At 32.9% G+C, this 19,730-nt stretch overlaps 1 protein-coding gene across 1 annotated transcript in view; it reads left to right on the top strand.

Moving 5' to 3' along the window:
• LOC150084050 (sodium/calcium exchanger 2-like) overlaps positions 1 to 19,730 on the top strand; it is an 89,675-nt gene that overhangs the window by 42,207 nt on the left and 27,738 nt on the right. Inside the window, exons 4-8 of the mRNA XM_090375873.1 lie at positions 9,806 to 10,022; positions 12,512 to 12,579; positions 15,246 to 15,413; positions 15,705 to 15,883; positions 17,275 to 17,510. Of these exons, the coding sequence (XP_090231999.1) occupies positions 9,806 to 10,022; positions 12,512 to 12,579; positions 15,246 to 15,413; positions 15,705 to 15,883; positions 17,275 to 17,510 (868 nt within the window). The remainder of the gene's footprint in view (positions 1 to 9,805; positions 10,023 to 12,511; positions 12,580 to 15,245; positions 15,414 to 15,704; positions 15,884 to 17,274; positions 17,511 to 19,730) is intronic.

The raw sequence follows: 19,730 nt of genomic DNA, 5'->3' as shown, positions 1-19,730 counted from the left end.
AATCGAAAATAAGGTATTTCTCATCAATACTCTAAATAAAACTAAAACTTTTTTTTTTTTTTTTTCCTCTGGCCTTTGTCTTTGCGAATACATCAGCATCATAATTTGTCAGGTTTGTTGATTCTATTTCAATAAATAATAAGGAGAAATCGGACATTTTATTTTGTATTAAATTATTCCTTTATTAGCTCTTCCTACTGCTTCGCAGTGCTTGTGTAATTTTGATTTCCAATTTAAAACCAGTGGTATGGGGAAACCCTAAGCAGTTTATTAGGAAAAGAGTTCCTCCCCTTTGGCGCTGGTTTAAAATCAGGAAACTACCCCCCCCCTCCCATCTTGACTTGGTGTATTATGGCCACAGTTGCCAATGCGCCATTAAACGCTAAACCAAACCAACCAATCAACCCCCCCCCCCCATCGCTAAGCTAGCTCGGTATTGCAAAGATCAATGGGTAAGAGTGATCGGGAGCGGGAATGCAAATAGCACACGCTCTTTGAGTAGACCGGGGTTCAAGCCCCTGACTGCTAAATACGGTCGATCTGCCAACCCGCACTTGACCAGCGTGGCAGATTATGGTCCTAACTACGCCTCTGCTTAGGGGTATGCTATCAATGATCAAAAGGACATTTGCCAGCAGAAGAAGGATGCAATTATTTCCTTTATGAAACCACAATGAAACTTAATTTGGAGTCTCGTCATTGTTTTATTTAGGCGAGGTCTCCAGACCTGAATACAATATTCAGACCTCACATAAAAGAGGCATCTTTCCAGAGACGGTACAAAGAATGGCAACCAGATTAGTTGGTACAAAGGATTGTCCCTATGACAAATGTTGTAGATGATGGACTGGCAGAGCCTGGAGATAGACACATCAAAGGTGACCTGATAGGTGTTTAAGGACCTTAAGGAAATAAGCAGAATGAATGAGGGAGATATTTTCACATTCGCAGATAAAATTAGAATGAGAACCGTAAATAGGACAGATCACTTTTTTTTTTTTTAATGTAAACCCCAAACACGAGAGGTATTAGAACCTACAGTACTTAGTACTGTGCTTGGGTTAAACTTGCCCTAAGAAGATATATTAATTTATTGCTACTTGTACTTAAACTTTGAGATCCCGAAAAATGAATGAGCACTACACATTTTTCGTTATTACACGATATATTCATTCAATAGTGTTTATTTATGGGGTGCAACGATTATTTTTCTACGGTCGCAATAATACCTAGTTACGACTGTAAAGGAGACGTACAATTTTGGTAAGCAACAGAAGATAAAGATCTCATGAAGTTCACCTTCAGAAAGTGTGTTGATCATTGGAATAAGTTGTAGTCAGAGAGATAGACTAAGTTCAAAACGAAATTGGATTGTTACTCTTAGGAATTATTTTTTTCATTTTATTGATGTAGGAATAAGTTTGCTTCCTTGCATCATTTGTCCTGATTAATACTAAAATCGCAAAAAGTGCGAAATTACGAAAACCATAAAGGAGATCATGTAAATAGTTCTGTTATAGAATCTTAAACGGCAGTTTTTGTTTAAAGTCTGTGTAGAATATGGAAAATGCACTGTTGCTCTTATTCAGTATTATTTATTACTGTCGCCAGTGGTGTCAAAAGGGAAATGGGGGTAAGAATGAAGGATCGACCCCCCCCCGAACCTTAGTAAGGTTTTTTTGGGGAGGGAAACGGCCTCTTTATTGCCTCGACACATCACTGACTTTAACCGTATACACCTGGAAGAAGCTTTTGTAGTTGGCCGTTGCAAAGATAACATGGCTTTGGATAACTTCATAGAAAAAATTGAGAAGTTACAACGAATCGATTATATTGCATGCATTTACAAAGGGCCATTTTTTTTTTTTTTTAGGCGTGTGCTGCTGGAATAATAAAAATTGAATTGCCAGGTAGAAGACGGCACATTATGCCCATTCCCGTTAATTAGTCACAGACTAGTATTATAAACATTTTATTTAATAAAATACCATCTCATGGATGATACTTTAATATAATTAATTATAATAATATAACTACTCTGCGAAATTAGCGTTCTTAGTACAAAATTTTCAACAGAGGCTATCTGTAATACGGCGAGTGTGGCTCCGCCTACAGGCACTGGTTTATCTTAGTGGATGATGTATTTAGACTATAAAGCTTTTAGGGCGTAAGCCTCAAGCTATGGAAAAGTCTACACTATGTATAAGTATAGTGTGAAAGCATCAATAATACATAGCCAAATCTGAATGAACAGAATATTAGCAAAGCGGCATCGGTTTAAGTTATATCTCATATTGTGAATACCTTCACAACGAGTTGCCATGATATTGCACTACTTCGAATAAGTAATTCTTCACCTGAGAAGATTAATGTTACGTATTCTCAGATGGATACCACCACCCAGACAGCACTGTTTCAGGGCTATTTGTATATGTGTGGGATAATAACTCGACTATCCACTTGTCCCTATTAGACTTAGAAAAGCAAAAAGGTAGAGGGAAAGTAATAGTAGGAGTGGAAGAGGAAAAGAAACAGTGTAGAAGAATGAAAGGGACAGTAACTCCTTCAACTCGCACCACTCAAATTCCTCAAATAGGCAACACTTCCCCAGTGGAGAAGGCTGTTGTCACCTATTCTTGGAAACTCCGGACATCATCATCATCATCCTGGCTCCCCCTGGTGACGTTTCAGGGCTATTTGGCCCTCCTTCGGTGTTTAGGGTGTAAGCCTCAAGCTATAGAAAAGTCTAGACTATGTATAAGTATAGTGCGAAAGCATCAATAATACATAGCCAAATCTGAATGAACAGAATATTAGCAAAGCTGCATCGTTTTAAGTTATATCTTCATATTGTGAATACCTTTGCAACGAGTTGCCATGATATTGTACTACTTTGAATAAGTAATTCTTCACCTGAGGAGAAGACTAATGTTACTTATTCTCAGATGGATTACCACCACCCAGATGGCACCGTTTCCGCCCTAAATGCTTTATCATCTAAATACATATACACCACCAGGCACCTCTCATATTGTTGTGGAGTTATTACTTCATAACTGTTTTGCCATCATTGCATCACTCAGGTAACCTACCTAAGAAGGGCCAAATAGCCCTGAAAAGGCACAGGGGGAGCCTGATGATTTCCAGGTTTTTTTTTTTTGGTATTTGGATTTTAGGAGCATTAGCAACTAAGGCCATATTGCTCCGGGATATGCGGTGGTCATTCTCTGACCTTTCCGCATCCTCCGTATTTGGTGGTGACGGGCTCGAACCCCGGTCTAATCAAGAAGCGTGTGCTACGCACTGCTGCTCCTTCCCACCTGGCTACGGAGGCGCCCGATGATTTCCAGAGTTTACAAGAATAGGTAACAGTCTTCTCCACTGAGGAAGCGTTGCCTATTCAAGGAGTTTGAGCTTTTGAGTGGTGTGAGTTGAAGGAGTTACTGTCCCTTCATTCTTCTACACCGGTTCTTTTCCTCTTCCACTCCTACTATTACTTTCCCTCTATCTTTTTGCTTTTCTAAGTCTAATAAGGACAAGTGGATAGTCGAGTTATTATCCCACACATATACAAAATAGCCCTGAAACTGCACCAGGGGGAGCCTGATGATGTCCGGAGTTTCCAAGAATAGGTAACAACAGCCTTCTTCACTGGGGAAGCGTTGCCTATTCAAGGAGTTTGAGTTTTTGAGCGGTGTGAGTTGGAGTTACTGTCCCTTTCATTCTTCTACACCGTTTCTTTTCCTCTTCCACTCCTACTATTACTTTCCCTCTACCTTTTTGCTTTTCTAAGTCTAATAAGGACAAGTGGATAGTCGAGTTATTATCCCACACATATACAAAATAGCCCTGAAACTGTGCCGTCTGGGCGGTGGTATCCATCTGAGAATAAGTAAGATTAGTCTTCTCCTCAGGTGACGAGTTACTTATTCGAAGTAGTGCAATATCATGGCAACTCGCTGTGAAGGTATTCACAATATGAGATAACTTAAAACGATGCCCTTTGTTAATATTCTGTTCATTCAGATTTGGCTCTGTATTACTGATGCTTTCACACTATACTTATACATAGTCCTAGTGGATGACATAATTAAATCTAGGGCATAAACATGGAGTAATGATAAAGTAAATTATAAATGCAGTTATTCTAAAAATATGGCGAATTGTTATCTGACTCAATTATTATAAACATTTTTTAATAAAATACCATCTCATGGATAATAATTTAATACAATTTAATTATTTTTATGAAAACTAAATGCATTTCTGAATAGTTGACCATGAGTGTCAAAATTCCTAGTTACACTCTTGGTTTTCAGAGTGTAATCTTAGATGCTAGTGTGAGTATCTAATGCACAGATAGATGCATTTTTTGTTTATTGCATTTTATAACTAAAGAACGTTAGTTGAGTTTACAAATAGGTGGTCTGCATCTGGGACTAACTTCAGTCAGTAATTTGTAAATAAAATAATTTTGTTTTACATTTTTGTAAGTTACAGTAATTCAATGTTTGACATTAAAAACGTGATCATATGTTATATTGAATGCTTTCTTTCCATTTACGATGCCATAAAATTGAAAATAAACAATTTCATTTCGGACAAATAGGCAAGAAGGATAGTCCAAACTGCACAATGTGATTATATGCACAGAGCAGTACTACTGTGATTTATATTCAAATATTTTGACATCTTAATTCATAAAAAGAAGAATTTATCCAGTCCAGCAAGATGTGCTAATTTAAATGATATTATAATGTAAAGGAAACGAAAATATTGATATGAAAACAAAATTTGAGTACAAGATTTCAAGTAAAATACAGTAAATTATGAATAATAGAAATTTTTTAAAATAACTTTTAGTCTTATGCTGATAATATGGTATTTCTTTTTTAAAATTCTGTTAATTTTTTAATTTTATAAATCACCTCCTGTGTCCTTCCTCACCAATATTCTCCAGATGATTATGCAGTATCTTCTGCTTTCATTTTGAAATAAAATTTACAAGAAGTTAAATATAGTTGGATCTCTTTATAACAAAATTGATCGTTCCCTTGAAAAAATTCGTTAAACCGAAATTTCGTTATGAAGAAAGACATTTTCAGCAATGAGAAATACTGTAAATTCAGAAATATAGTAAAAGATGGGAAATAAATCAGAAATAAGTGGGAATGAATAAATTTTCTAACATTTTAAAAGAATTAGTAGCTAAGGTAAAGAAAGCCAACACAAGAACCACAAGAAACTTTTACCAGTCAAAAGTGTTTCCCGGTACCACAGCTTCTCCCTGCATTCTCAGTAAACAGATGGTGCGTATTATTGGTAGTGGCAGTAGAAGTCGATAACGATGTATTGATTAGTTTTTTATTCTTATTAAAAGCAGATTATCGGAGTTCACGAGTAGGCCGAAATTTACTTTTGAGTACACCCTCCAGACTGCCTCAGTCTTATGGGGTGTTTATTCCCTTTCTCACTGTTTTTAACCCGATACGAAAATGACTTCTACAGATGGTGCATGTTATCATTAGTTGCAGTAGAAGTTGTTTTCCTATCAGGTTAAAACAGCGGGAAGGGGGGGGATAAACACCCTAAGACTGAGGCAGTCAGGAGGGTGTACCCGTAAGTAAATTTCTGCTGTGAAGGCATTACACTCGTGAACTCCAATAATCTGCTTTTAATAATGGGAAAAAATTAATCAATACATTGTTATTGACTTCTACTGCCATTACCGATAACACACTTTGTTTACTGAGAATGCAGGGTGAAGCTGTGGTATTGGGAAACGTGTTTGACCACTAAAAGTTTCCAGTGGTTCTTGTGTTGGCTTTCTTTACCTTCACCAAATTAATTTGTTAATACATACATATTAAAAAATGACTACTTTCATGATGTGGACAATATATTAGTACACTTTTAAGAATTGTGTCGTAAAATATTTGGTTATTTTTTGTTGTATGTTGAATTCTACTGTACACCGTTCATAAAACATGTTCATTTTTTTACACTTTCTGTTACATTTCCTTCCCACTGAGGGTCTCGACGCAAAGTTTCAAATACTGCCAACATTTCTTGTTTGGTAGGTTTAATATTGCCCTCATTTTCACTCAACTCATCGTCGATATTGTCCAGTTCTTTAAATATGCTCCAAAATGTTGGAGTCACTCGGATATTCAACTACTATGACATCATTATCAACTCCTAAAAATTCGTCAAGAACAATTTCTCCACTGATCAAACATGGCTTGGAACTCTTCCCAAAATTGCTTAATGTCTTGTAGTAGTTCTCTCTCATCTCTGTTAATTAGCGTTTTAGCATTTGCTAAAACGCTTTTGCCATAGATTCTATAGGTTGGTTGGTTTCTATTCTCAGTATAATTTTTTTTTTCAGTATGCATAGTGCTGGATTAAGGCATGGGCTAGTAGAGCCCTTGCCTGGGGCACTCTTCTTTAAAGAGTGCCAAAAACAGAACAATGAGGCAAGAAATATAAATATCCTTAGTAACAGAGCTCTGAAAAATGTTTCTGCTCAGGGCATGGAAATACTTTGGTTTGGCTCTGAGTATGCACCTTCGGTAGTGCATTTTCAAATTCTTGATAATGCTTTGGTCTGTTGGTTACTGCAGTTTAGAAGAGATATTTGGGAGAAGAAAACAAGCTTCACACTTGTAAGTCTCGAAATTACCGAATGGTGGGGCAGTTGTCAACAATCAACGCAATTTTTCTGTTTTCCTTCGTCATCTTTCTATCGAAATTTAACATTTCACTGTTCAAAAAATTTCACTTGTCATCCAAGCATTTTTTTTTGTTGCAGTTTTAGCCCAACTCTAATGATTTTACTCCTTTGAAACATAGAGGTTGTTTTTGCCTGTTACCAAAATCTTCAGTTTTTCATTACCAGCCATATTTGCACCAACCAAGACTAATTCTCTCCTTACTATTTTTACCACCTAAACATTTATCACCTTGAAAAGTAATGTCTTGTTCGGCAAACATTTAAAAAATAGACCTGTTTCATCAACGTTGAATATGTCTTTAGATTTGTAGTTCTCCATAATTTTTTTTTAAAAACTGTTTCTTTCTAATTGGTATAGTCTTCTTCGATTGCAAGTGATTTTTCTTTCTTTTTTTTTAACGCTCCGATCTACACTATTAAGCACTTCCACTTTTTCACACTGCACTCAAGGATTTTGTCTTAGATGCTGTAAGGTCACTTGCAGCAGCTACAAAAAAATGATTTAGGGACCACTTTTACCTAGCATGTAAACAGGGACAGGTGAATTTAGTAAACGTGTGGATGACTCATCTCTTCGAAACAACAGATGAATTTCCAGGATAAAGGAAAACCACTCTCTCTTAATTCTCTAATAGGATGCTTACAGCAGGAAACATGTTGACCAGAGCCAATGTCTGCATCAGGAATATGCCTTAATCTTTGCCAATGCCTGTGGACACAGATAGCAGTTGACCAGCGCAACTTCTTGGTACAGTAGTGTATAGGCTTTACTTCTTCTTTTTAGCCATTGCTGACCACTGTCAGGCAAAGACCTCTTCCAAAACCTTCCATATTTTTCTATCCCATGCCGTGGTTGGCCAGTTTCCTCCTGCAGGGTTTTACGGGCACCACTAAATTGTAAATGTTTTAGCTCTTAATTCATGGAATTAATCTCCTTTAGCGTTTAAAAACTAAAGGGATTAATTCTTAATCCTTTTAGCTCTCAAATTGTGCTTTATACAACATCAGCTTTATTGCCTAAAGGCCAGAAGTGCAAACAATGCATACTCAGGTCTCTTGAAATCAGTTCGTTATATGGAAACTATTTTCTATGTAATGACTAATGACCAAGGGGAATTCAAAAAAGCTTGCTACATAGAAAAATTCACTATATGGAAGTTTGTTAAAGAGAGGTACATCTATAATTATTTGCCATTTAACAGATTCCACTTGAGCAAAAATGTCTCATCTATTCAAGTCCCATTTGCATGTGGAATCTGTGAGGCTTCAGTGAGAGCTATGTAATCTTGACATAGAGCTTTACTTTTGCTGTCTAAATCTGAACAGCTGATAAAAATGCAGTTGTTCACACTGCATCTGCCAGACATCCTGTGAGCACCTGTGCTTCAATTCTTGGGGATGAGTGACTTAAAATTCTAAAATATTCTTCATTATTATTGGTCTCTCTCATTTATTTGTTTAATATTTTGCTATTGAGTTTAGAATATCATAATTAATAGAACACTGTATCAATTAAGTGAAAAAAAGCAAATTTTTTTATTTTACAATTAAAATAAAGTGATATCTCACAGATGCCACACGAATAAATTTGTTTCATTTAGGGGAGTAAGTAATGGAGGATTAATGTGCTCAACGCTAACAACAACAAATTTAATCATATGCAGGTGGGCCCTCCCCACTTGGATTGTCTTTTTTAAAGAAATTGCATTTTCTGTAGAATAAAGCTCCCATTGTCTTCTTTTCTGTTAGAGCAGTAGCTCATTGGAAAGCATAGAAAAACTCTCTCTCAGGTATGTGCCTGGTTCATATTTTAACTTTTATTTCTTTATTTTCTTCTCCACTTTCCTCTTCATCTACAGATCATTTCCTTTGGAACTGCTGTTGCTCATTCATTCTCTGTTACCATATGGGGCCTTATTTAATTAGTTTGTTGTGCAACACATTTTGATACTCATCTTTGATTCCATACAAATTGATAAGAACAATGTTTTAGTAGCTTTTTATGCATTTACTATTGTACCCTGCTTTACTTTATTCAAACTTGTAGCCTAGTTGGCAAATAGCACTTTGTTATAATTTTTAATAGTGTCTACTGTTATTTTTAATACTGGCTGTACTCTGGATACATCACTGGTTGCAAATGGTATTCTGAAATGCAGAAATAAATAAGTAAAAAATTTAAATAAAATAATAAATCAACAGAATAAGTAATAAATTCCAGACAGAACTGGTGCTAACTTAAATGTTACCTTAGGTTTCCTTAAAACCTAGCAAACATATTTTCAATCTCAATGTAATAAAAACTAAATAAATAATATTTGAAATATCAGTTAAAATTATGTCAGTTCAAATTTAGTATTCCTTCAGTAAGGACTAGTTGATCTGCAATAATCATGTTAAAATTGTAGAAGTATGGTCATTAAAGAAAAAATAACATTGATGTGATGCTGTGACTTCTAGTATTTGCTTAGTTTTGGTTTCAGCTTAGATTTATGTTACTGCTTTGTGTTGGAAATGAGATAGTTTTTTATAATAATTTTTATTATATATATATGTGTGTGTGTGTGTGTGTGTGTGTGTGTGTATATTGATAAGATTTTTTTTAAAATCTATTTCTGTTTTAAATATATTATTCATTCTTACATCCAGCATAATATCAAAATAAAGAAATAGCATTCTTTATTTAATGCAGAATTAAAATTTTTTTTTTACTTTTATTCCAAACATATTGAATAGTATATAAATGCAGAAAGACTTGATAAAATCTAATATAAGATATGCTGTGTTGTAGGAGTAAGATTGGAAAGAGTTATCAGAATTCCATCAGTTTTGGGAAGGTTCAGAATAAGTTGGTAGAAATTGTAAAAAATTGGTAGAATGGGTTTTATTTACCAAAAACTTTTTTTCTTTTGTTACTCCAAAACAAACAAATCGACTTTTTTTTTTAGAACATGCAGTTTATAAATACAACATTAACTATATTAAATTCTTAGTTGTCTTTGTGCTGATATAAACTTGATCTAATATATGAGTGGAATGTTATTGGGATTAAGTGAAATTCTCTTCCTTTAGGTATTTGCCATCACAGCATCCTTCAGTGTCTTTGCTTATATTTGGCTGCTAATTATTCTGGTTGGTATAACTCCAAATCGAATAGATGTGTGGGAAGCTGTAATCACATTTCTCTTCTTTCCATTACTTGTGGTTGTTTCGTATGCTGTGGATAAGAATATTTTCTTTGGGTCAAAGGTACAGCAGAAAAAGCAGTTGGAGCTTGGAACTGAACCAGGTAAGTGTTTCTCACAGTGGATTTACATGTGAAAATGTTGAACTTGACACTCACCCATAAACAACATTGCAAACTGTATTAAAACTAGATATCGAAAAGGGTAACGCCTACAACTGCAGAATTATGGAAAGCTGTTGAAATCCTGTAAAGTCTAAAATTCTGCAGTTCTTTCCTTAAGATTTCTTTCTCTCTCTCTCTCTCTCTCTCTCATTTTTTTAAAATTCCCATATATATTAAACACAAACCAGCTTTAGAACATAGTTTAAAAGCTATGCACTAAATCCGTGTTGATTAAGTTGCCTACTACTAATTTATTAGTCCAGAACTATCCAACTAATAGCCCACAGATGCATGTGGTAATAAGAGTATTTTCCAAAATATATGTTAATGCTTTCCTCCTCTTAAAAAAAAAAAAAAAAAGTGAATCTTGTCAAATGCTTTACAGAAAATGCTTACTTAGTATTGAACACAATTTTCCAATTGATTTCATATGACATCTAATAAACATCTTTATTCAGAATCATATTTATTAAAATTTTCTAATTTTGATATATAATGTTACAGTATTTTAACATCATTACAGGGCAGATATTTGTATCAGTATTTGAAAAAATACTAATATTTATTTTAATAACAGCAGAGCCTATTGCTCATACTTTAGTTATTGTGTGTGTGTGTGTGTGTGTGTTCATGAACCAATTTGCATGTTGTGTGGACTGAAAAAAAACCCAAATAACTTGGGGGGAACTCTACTCCTTCTGTCTGAGATCAGCTAACTACAGCCTAGATTGAAAAGGACTTTAGAAGTTCCTCTAGACAGTGATGAGAATTAAAACAAGACTCTCCAAATGAGTGGTAGATGGCACTGTATCATCTTCACTAAGATTCCATGGAGGACTTTTATATCAGTATATTAGAAAAATATTTTTTATAGTGTGGTCAATGAATAGATATCAATGGTATAATGCAGTCCCTTAGTGGTTTGAAGTTGGACAACCTTACATTAATCGAACCAACGCTAAATACGAGTGGCTCGGTTAAGATCTATACTCACCTAGAATCTTTGGCAAGAGAAGATTGAATGCAGGCACATTATTAGTTTTTTTCTATATAGCCACCAACCAGGGAGATTGTATCTTGAAAGACAATAGATATGATTTAGCCAGTCTATAAATTTTGAATGCAAGAACAAAGGAGAGAGATTTTTTTTTTTTACGTTAAGTGTGTGTGTGTGTGTGTGTGTGTGTGTGTGTGTGTGTGTGTGTGTGTGTGTGTGTGTTTTTCCAGATCCAGATAGATCCCCACAAAACAATAAATAGAAATGGTCCAGCAAAGTCATCAATGATTTCTCATTTTTTTTCAAAATCATGTAATGATAAAAAAAAAAGGAATTTAAGTTCAGAAATTCTAACTCTATAGGACATAGAGGTAGATCCTTAAGCTTTATGATACTATATTTATTAAACTATATTGATAAACTAATGCCAAAAATTCCTTTACTTTTAATATTCTCTAAAATAACATTGTTATAGCAGGTTTCAATCTTTTTTTTTTTAAATTGTTTAAAATTATTATTATACTATAAGCTTTGAATATTAAAAATACACTCCTCCCTAAGCAGTCCTTTAAGTTATAGATAAATATGTGGTGTATCCTCATTTATCATCAACATTTAGCACATCATTAAATAATGTCATGATGAGTAAATATGTATCCATACCATATTGATGAGAAAAGTGTTTTTATATACCTTATATTAAGTCACTGGCTCTGTCATCAAATCTGCCGATCACTTTTTCAGTCACTTTCTAATAGAGATAGAAGGCTGAAATTTTGCACATATTCCTAATTCGCAAGACAATGCATTCCATCAGAATTTGAGCTAAATCAAGCAATGAACCCTGCAGCCATTGCATGTATTGGCTACCTGCATTTCGGACCTGCCCCCTCTTCTTATATGATTAGAAGGAAGGATGTAATTTTGTAAACCATCTTTTGACGTAATCATACTTTATTATTTATAAAAAAAAGTATGAAAATTTCTATTCATAAATAATAAAAAAAAATAAATAAAAAATATTTTTTTCAAAAATATATCTTTAATTCTGATAAAATACAGTATAAGGTGTTGCCTTTATCCCTGCAACATAAAATGCCTCATTTTAAAAAATGGTAAAGCCACACCTTATATTTTATCGAAATTAAGGTGTATTTTTGAAAAAACTTATTTTTTTTATATTATTTTTTATTATTGTTATTAAGTTGCAAAGTTAATTTTATAGTTATATTGAATAGTCATTCGGCGAGCATTATGTTTGCATTATGTTTATTGCATCTTGGTATTGAAATTAATTAATTTAAAATTTAATTTTAGAATACCAGAGTTTTTTAAGTTAATTTGCTATTTGAGTTTTTTTATAGTTAGGAATATAATGAGCATTTCAGTTACTCCATGCCTCTTATTTTATTTAAAAACATTTTTTTTCCAGAGAAAAGGATGTTGGGATATTTTCCTAAAGGAGAACCAGATAAAACTTCTCTCATTAAATTTATCAAGGTAGGTTTGATGTAATTAAATATAATCATTATATGCATGTGGGAAAACTCTGCAATTTTTATGGCCACACATACTTTTAAACTTTTCTAAAATGAGAATTTCATGAACACATGACATATTCATTTTTATTATGTTTTTTTCTCCTTTGTAAGTGTCCAATGCTTCTTAAAGAGGAACTAATCCCTTTAGCCAGTGGGTGGTTGATGGAACAAACTTCCATCTGTTGTAGTGGAGGTCAACAACTTAAATAAGTTCAAGGCAGAACTAGACAAACATTTGGAGTGAATGGGTGGGTGACATGGGAAGGTGTGGTTTTTTTTTTTTTTTTTGATGCTATATAAGCTTGCTTTCTTGCATCATATGCCTATGCTAATTTTAATAATATCATATCCTTATTAGCAAAATATTATCTAATTTGAATTAAACTTATTTGAAAATATTGATGACCTAGCCACATAAACAATAAGTTCTTAATATGCAAATATATTTTTTGATAATAATAAAGTCAAATATTATAGTATTTCAGTTGTGAATGAAACCAGATTATTATTTATTTATTTTTTTTTAATTGGAGCCAAAAAAAAAAAGAAAATTGGCACATCGACATGTCTGGCCACTTCTTGGGATGCAGCTGATAGGAATGGGTAAAATAGACAAGTTGCTATCCCATTCCAGCTTACAAATGTGTTTGTAGGTTACTTTTTTAAATGGCTTATCATCAACACTATTTTTTTTTAAATTGCACAGGAACAGTATTTTATCAGTTATGTACAGGAACCTTTTTAGGTGCTTTAGCATATATGTGTAATGTGCCTATTGTCTTCGCATTGTCTGTCCATGTGCATGTAACAACACTGCTAATAGATGTTGGATTTTCATGATATTTTATATTTGGGTCTCTTTGAAAAATACATTGAGCCTTCTGAAATTTAATTAAAATTGGACCAATAGAAATAAAGCAATTTTTATTTATTTATTTTTTGTTTATGTCACATAGTGCATATCAATGTACTATGTTATTTTAGCTGAAGTGCTGGATATTATGTCTGTTGTCATGCACTGGTCAGAAGAATGAGGATGCAATGTGGTAGATATGCAGAAATGAAATATTCTTGGTTTGTACATAAAGGTCATTACATTTTGCTCAGTTTTTTTTTTTTTTTTTGTTATAAATCATGAATTATTTGCTAACATACCCTGAAATTTAACATACTGGAAAACATTAACTTACTTGTTAATAGTGATAAAGTGGCTATTCCATTTAAATCATCTCTTTAGATTATGCAAATAACTTGATTAAATTTAGATCTAGCACTGATATTTACAATATAGATCTTGCAAAAATAGTCTGCAAGAATGATTTTTGTATAATACAGAAGAAGTATCTGTTACGGTGTGTGTGGATTGTGCTATTCAAGTTACTGATATGTATTAATAGTTATGTTTGTTGGATAGTACATTGATGTAAATCAACAGAATTTAATTTCTTGTTGATATCCTGTTGATTTTGAACAGTTTCATTAGTCAAGTTTGATATGGTCCTGAGGTAACATACACAGAAACAAATACACATGTGAGATTGAGCATTTATGCTACTACAAAAAAAATTTACCCTTGATCTTTGGCTTTGGGAAAGGGATGATAGAGGGCAAATTCTAGGAATTATGAATCAGTTTTACTTCGTAGAAATCATTCCCAGTGCATGCACCTTTTTCCATATTTAACTCCTACCTTTTTGAAGGTAGATAGGTTGCTTTTAGCTTAGATACTGCAAAAAAAAAAAAAAAAAAAATCAATGTTCTCTACCAAACTATTGCGCAAAAATGAAAACTAGCCTTCCAAAATTGGGAGTAGGGATGGAAGGAGCCCTGCCTGTAATGTTTTCCTAGGTTTTGTACCCCTGTTGCCAGTCCTAGTCTTATCATTTTTGATGCATTTTTAGTGTCTGCTGGTTTTTTGATTTATGGGTTGGTCTACAACTGCTGGATGTGAAATATCTTAAAAGAATATAAATCAATTATAATACCCCCATCAAGAAGCATCCCATTTTCTTTGCTTCTTTTAAGAAGATTTTTCCTCCAGCACATATATTCAGTCTTTAAATCAAAAGTTTCATCATTTATGGTACTTTGAGAAGGGTTTCTCAGACTCTTAAACAAAAAAAAAAAATGATGTGTGCACCCTGTAAGTACAAAAGATGTTTTATTTTATATAAAAACATCTTTGAAAATTTAAACCATTTTTGATTTTTAAAATCGAATGGCTAGAATGTCTTGTAACTTATTCACTAACATTGATTCAGTAGAGGAAGTAGCAGGGTCATGCCTGCTACTTTACAGAATCAACGTTAGTTGATTCTTTAATTAGTGAATGTAATCAGTGAGTTAGCATTATTTAGGAAGTGACATCACTTCCTAAATGATGCTTTGCATCATTTCTGTCTCACATTTTCATTACCAATTGGTTTTACTTCAGTCCAGACCAAATGTGACATCTAAACAAATTATGTATAAAAGTATAAAGACATCTTAACAAAACTATTTTATTGTTCATTAAAAAATAAATTAAAATTCATTGCATAAATTGGTAAAAAAAAAAAAAAAAAAAAAATATTTATATATGCAGAATGACCCATCTAGATGTAATATATTTTGTATTTTTTCCAGGAAATAAGGAAACATCCAGGACTTACAGATGAAGATGCAGCTTGTTTAGCAGCTGCTAGACTTATAGATGAGCATCCACACTCTAGAATGTGGTACAGGGTTGGAGCTATTAGGGACATTTCAGGAGGAAAGAAAACAAAGCCTCGTCTTAGTGAAAAGCTACAACAGGTATTTTATTTTATTATTTTATTTTTTTGTTTTCTTTTTTAAACACCAACATAGATGGTTTTCTCCTTTTTTCATTGCGGTTTTTCTCTCTATTATAACCTAAATTAATCTTTTCCATTTTGCTTCCTCTTCCCTTTGCATTGCCTACTTATTTTTTATTTCTTATTCTGAATTGATTGTACCATTCATTATTATAATTAATAAACAATTTTTTATTGCATTTTTGTGTCTTGTTTCTCATCAGTTTTTCTGAGTAGATACTTGGACTCACTATTTTGGTTTCTGTTTCAGGTATATGACATGTTAGAGGAGGAAGATGTGAAGCCAGTGAAAACGATAGCAAAATATGAACGGGAGGATATTGCCGTTGTTGAATTCACTGCAGCTACTGCAGCTGTTTTGGAGAATGCTGGCCATGTAACTGTTACAATTAATCGTCATGGGAAGGTGTCAAGTCGTGCTCATTGCAGGTGAGACAGTTGTTATTTTGGATTCTTATTTATTAGACTTTTTTTTTGTTCAGTAAGATGCTTCATGTATATGGCACGATATGGTCTAAGTTACTGATGCTTCTAAAACCCTATAAACAACAATATATAATTCAGCAAAATCCCTCTTGCACTTTTCTTTACATTTCAAAAAAGATTTATTAGTGTTATTTGACAAAAATTAAAACAAAAAAAAATTTATTAGAATGAACTGTTAAAAGAGTGTATATTCTCTTTGCATTTATTGATTCTACTGTATTCACATAATCAGGTAATTTAGTTTGTCTGTCTGATGATGGAATTTTTTCAATACATAATTCATAAACAATGCTGTATTTGCATGACAATATCGGAGCAATATGGCCAAGTTGCTAATGCTCCTAAAAACCAAATAACAACAACAACAGCGTGACAATATTTGAAACTGTCAGTTTCTTATAATGATTCCCCATTTCTAAATGAGATTTTTTATTTTTTTTAATAGGGAAACCTATTTACAATAAAGAGTAATTCACATTACTCTTTAGTAGGTTTTGGTTTCCGTGAGCTTCTTTACAAAGGAGAATAGTAACTTAATTATAGTTGCCACTTTCTTTATGATTCAGTGGATATAGTGCAGTGTGAATTTATAATTATAGAGTCCAACTATAAAGAGTCGGAGGGTAATGTTTTAATGAATGCTACAATGAGGTTGTTTTCATTTAGCATAAATGAAGTTTATTGCTCTTTTTGTTGTCATTGAAAACTAGAAAAACTTAGGAAGCAACATTCAATACTATTGCTTCTTTACAGAAACACATTGTAATAAGCTTCTTTCAACAAACAAATTATATGGTACATTAATTCTAAGCATAGTCAGTGGGCTTTTAAAATTGAGGAAATCTCAAATTTTGTACAGCTACTGTTAAAAATTGTAAAGTTAAACTTTACAGTTTAACTTTAAAATAAAGAATTGAAGTACATTTCTCCATGCCATTAGAGAAAAACTTCTAACAGGTATCTAGAGTTATGCAACTATTGCTTTCCTGGAAATGTTTCTGTAGAAACAAACGTAATAAGGACAAGTTACATTCTGGATCATACTGTAACTCTTCCCCTCCTTCCATGAATGCATTTAGTAACATAGCAAATTCTTATTGGGCCCCAGTACAAAATTAAATTTTGAATTCTCAGATTTATGACCCTTTTTAATTCTCCTTAGTGTTTTGATGATGCCTTTTATGTTTTTTGGTTGGCTTTAACCATAATCTCCCCAAGTCTCTTTTCTGTACAAATTGAATTCTGTTTAAGTAGTGTTTCATTTAAAACCAAACGCTCATTAGAGATGGTAGATTCTGTTTACAGAAGGTGGTTTTTATGTTTTGTTGTTTTAGGATTGAGACTATAAATGGCACTGCAGTAGCTGGAGAAGATTACCTACCAATTAAGGAAACTATCACATTTGAACCCCATGAGACTGATAAGAAACTGCAGGTCCAGATAGTAAATGACAACCAGTGGGAGCCTGATGAAACTTTCTTTTTAAAGTTAAGTATCAAGGAAGAAGATGTAGGAGATGTAGCCCTTGGTCGTACATGTATTATGGAAATAACCATTCTTGATGATGATGGTAAATATTTGCTGAAATTTATTACTTATAATTTAATATTAAAATATTATAATTTAGTTTTATAAATCATATCCTTTTAACATAATATACTGGATGGCCACAACTAGCTCTAGCTCCTTGCCTAGAACTCTCTCCAATACTATCTAAGGAGGAAATGCAAACAAATTTGGCAGGTATGTTCTTCAGAGGATGTGGAAGAGAATTGTACGGAAAAAAAAAAAAAAAAAAAATCCCGAATATTGCCACTGGAAAGAAAATTGTGCTTTGATTTGCATAGCTCCACTTCCATTCCATATTTATGTGTGAGTTTTGAGAAATGATGCAATCACCAAAGAATTCGCACAACATCTGCATTGTTGAATTTGCTTTGAGTCATAACCACATCTTGCTGAAACCAGTAGTGTTGCTCATCACATTCCAATAAGGATACAAAATCCATTATTATTTCCTATTAACATTGAGCAGTTACCATATCACTAAAGAAAATGGGATCAATAACTTTTGGTCAAGAGACAGCACACCATACACAAACTTTCAAGGAGTGCTATGGTCTTTCATGAACGATGTAGATTTTCTGCATGCCACGTTCTGTTTAGAGTATTAATGTACCACTTAGATGAAACCACACTTTATCAGTATAGAAAACTTTATTTCAAATAAGAGCTATGAAGCCCAATTTTTCCTACTTTAAATAATATTGTTTAAATATAAGATAGCTTATCCTACCTATTTGTAGAAAATATCTTCACCCGACGCTCACATCAAATTAATCCGGTTAATATATAATATAAAAGATCAAAGTGTGTAATGTGATAATATCCATATTAAAAGATTGTTAATTTATAGGGTTTTTATAAAACTAATCTTGTATTCCATTCCCGATGTCTACTTACTGCTACCAAGGAAGAGCAAAGCGTAGTCGATGTGCATCAATCTACCCCAAACTAAACCCATCAGCAATGATAGACTAGAAACAGAAGACAATTGTCAAACTATATTAAAAATATTTTAGACTAGACTTCTTTATGGGTGACAAATTTAACAATATCCACTCTCTTATAATTTAAAATTAGTGCACCGTGACAAGATTACTTTTGTTAACCAATGTGAATCACACTATTCACACATGCATAAAGGTCCATGAGTCCGAAATAGTGTACGGTCTTGCATGTTTATAGAATTACAGTTTCGTTTCAACTATTAAGAGTTTTTTATATATTCATTCTGTGTATTAATTATTTTAGCCTTGTTAAAAAGAAAAACTAAGGAAAAATGATAATATTGTAATACAAAGAGTGGATAAAGGGGACACTGTGATTGTCTTAAATAGGGAAGATTATATTGAGAAATCGAAGACTATCATATTCAATAATTCCACCTGTCAATTGTAAAATAGAAGTATGTTTGTCAAAATGATAAAACAATACAATAACACTTTAACTGAATATAGAAGAAAAGATTATATTACAACGACAACACTAAAGAATCTTAAAGCAAGAACTAATAATGTGCCTACCCTGTTTGTACAAGTTAAGTTACATAAAATGGAGTATTAGATTAGACCAATTGTCTCCTACAAAAATTCAGCTTTTGCATCTCTAGCATCTTATTTATATGAAATCATAAAACCTTTGTCTTACATTAAAATTCCAATTCACTTCTTAATATATTAAAAGACAAAATTGGATAATGATGATAAATTGTTTTCTCTTGATGTCTCATTATATACTAATGTAGATGTTAAATATTCGCTCAATACATTATGGGATTTTATTACTAGTAATTCCATAATGTTAAATAAAACGAAGTTACCTACAACTGAAATATTTTATTTAATCAGATTTCTTATAGAGGCTTAATTGCATTGATTTTCAATCAGACATTTACAGACAAATTTTTGGCCTCCCGATTGCCTGAGTGGTTTAGTAGCTGAAATTTATCTTAACACTATTGGGCAATTATACTTAAATCTGTACATTCCCAGGTTAACATTTTATGGTAGATACTTGAACGATATCCTTGTTATTTAACATGAAGATAATGTAAATAATCTTATGGGTTCTTTTAATAATATACACACAAGACTTAAATTTACTTTGGAAAAGGAAAACCCAGGTGAGAACTCTATAAATTTTCTTAACTCTTTGTTAACAAGGATCAGCTATGACATACTAATACAGGGAAATTTTTGCATTATTCAAGTTACCACCCTTTTATGTA

Source organism: Mastigoproctus giganteus, chromosome 6 (assembly GCF_048544385.1).
Source record: "Mastigoproctus giganteus isolate SK-2022 chromosome 6, ASM4854438v1, whole genome shotgun sequence".
Taxonomy (NCBI): domain Eukaryota; kingdom Metazoa; phylum Arthropoda; class Arachnida; order Uropygi; family Thelyphonidae; genus Mastigoproctus; species Mastigoproctus giganteus.
This window is presented reverse-complemented; position numbering and strand designations above follow the sequence as displayed.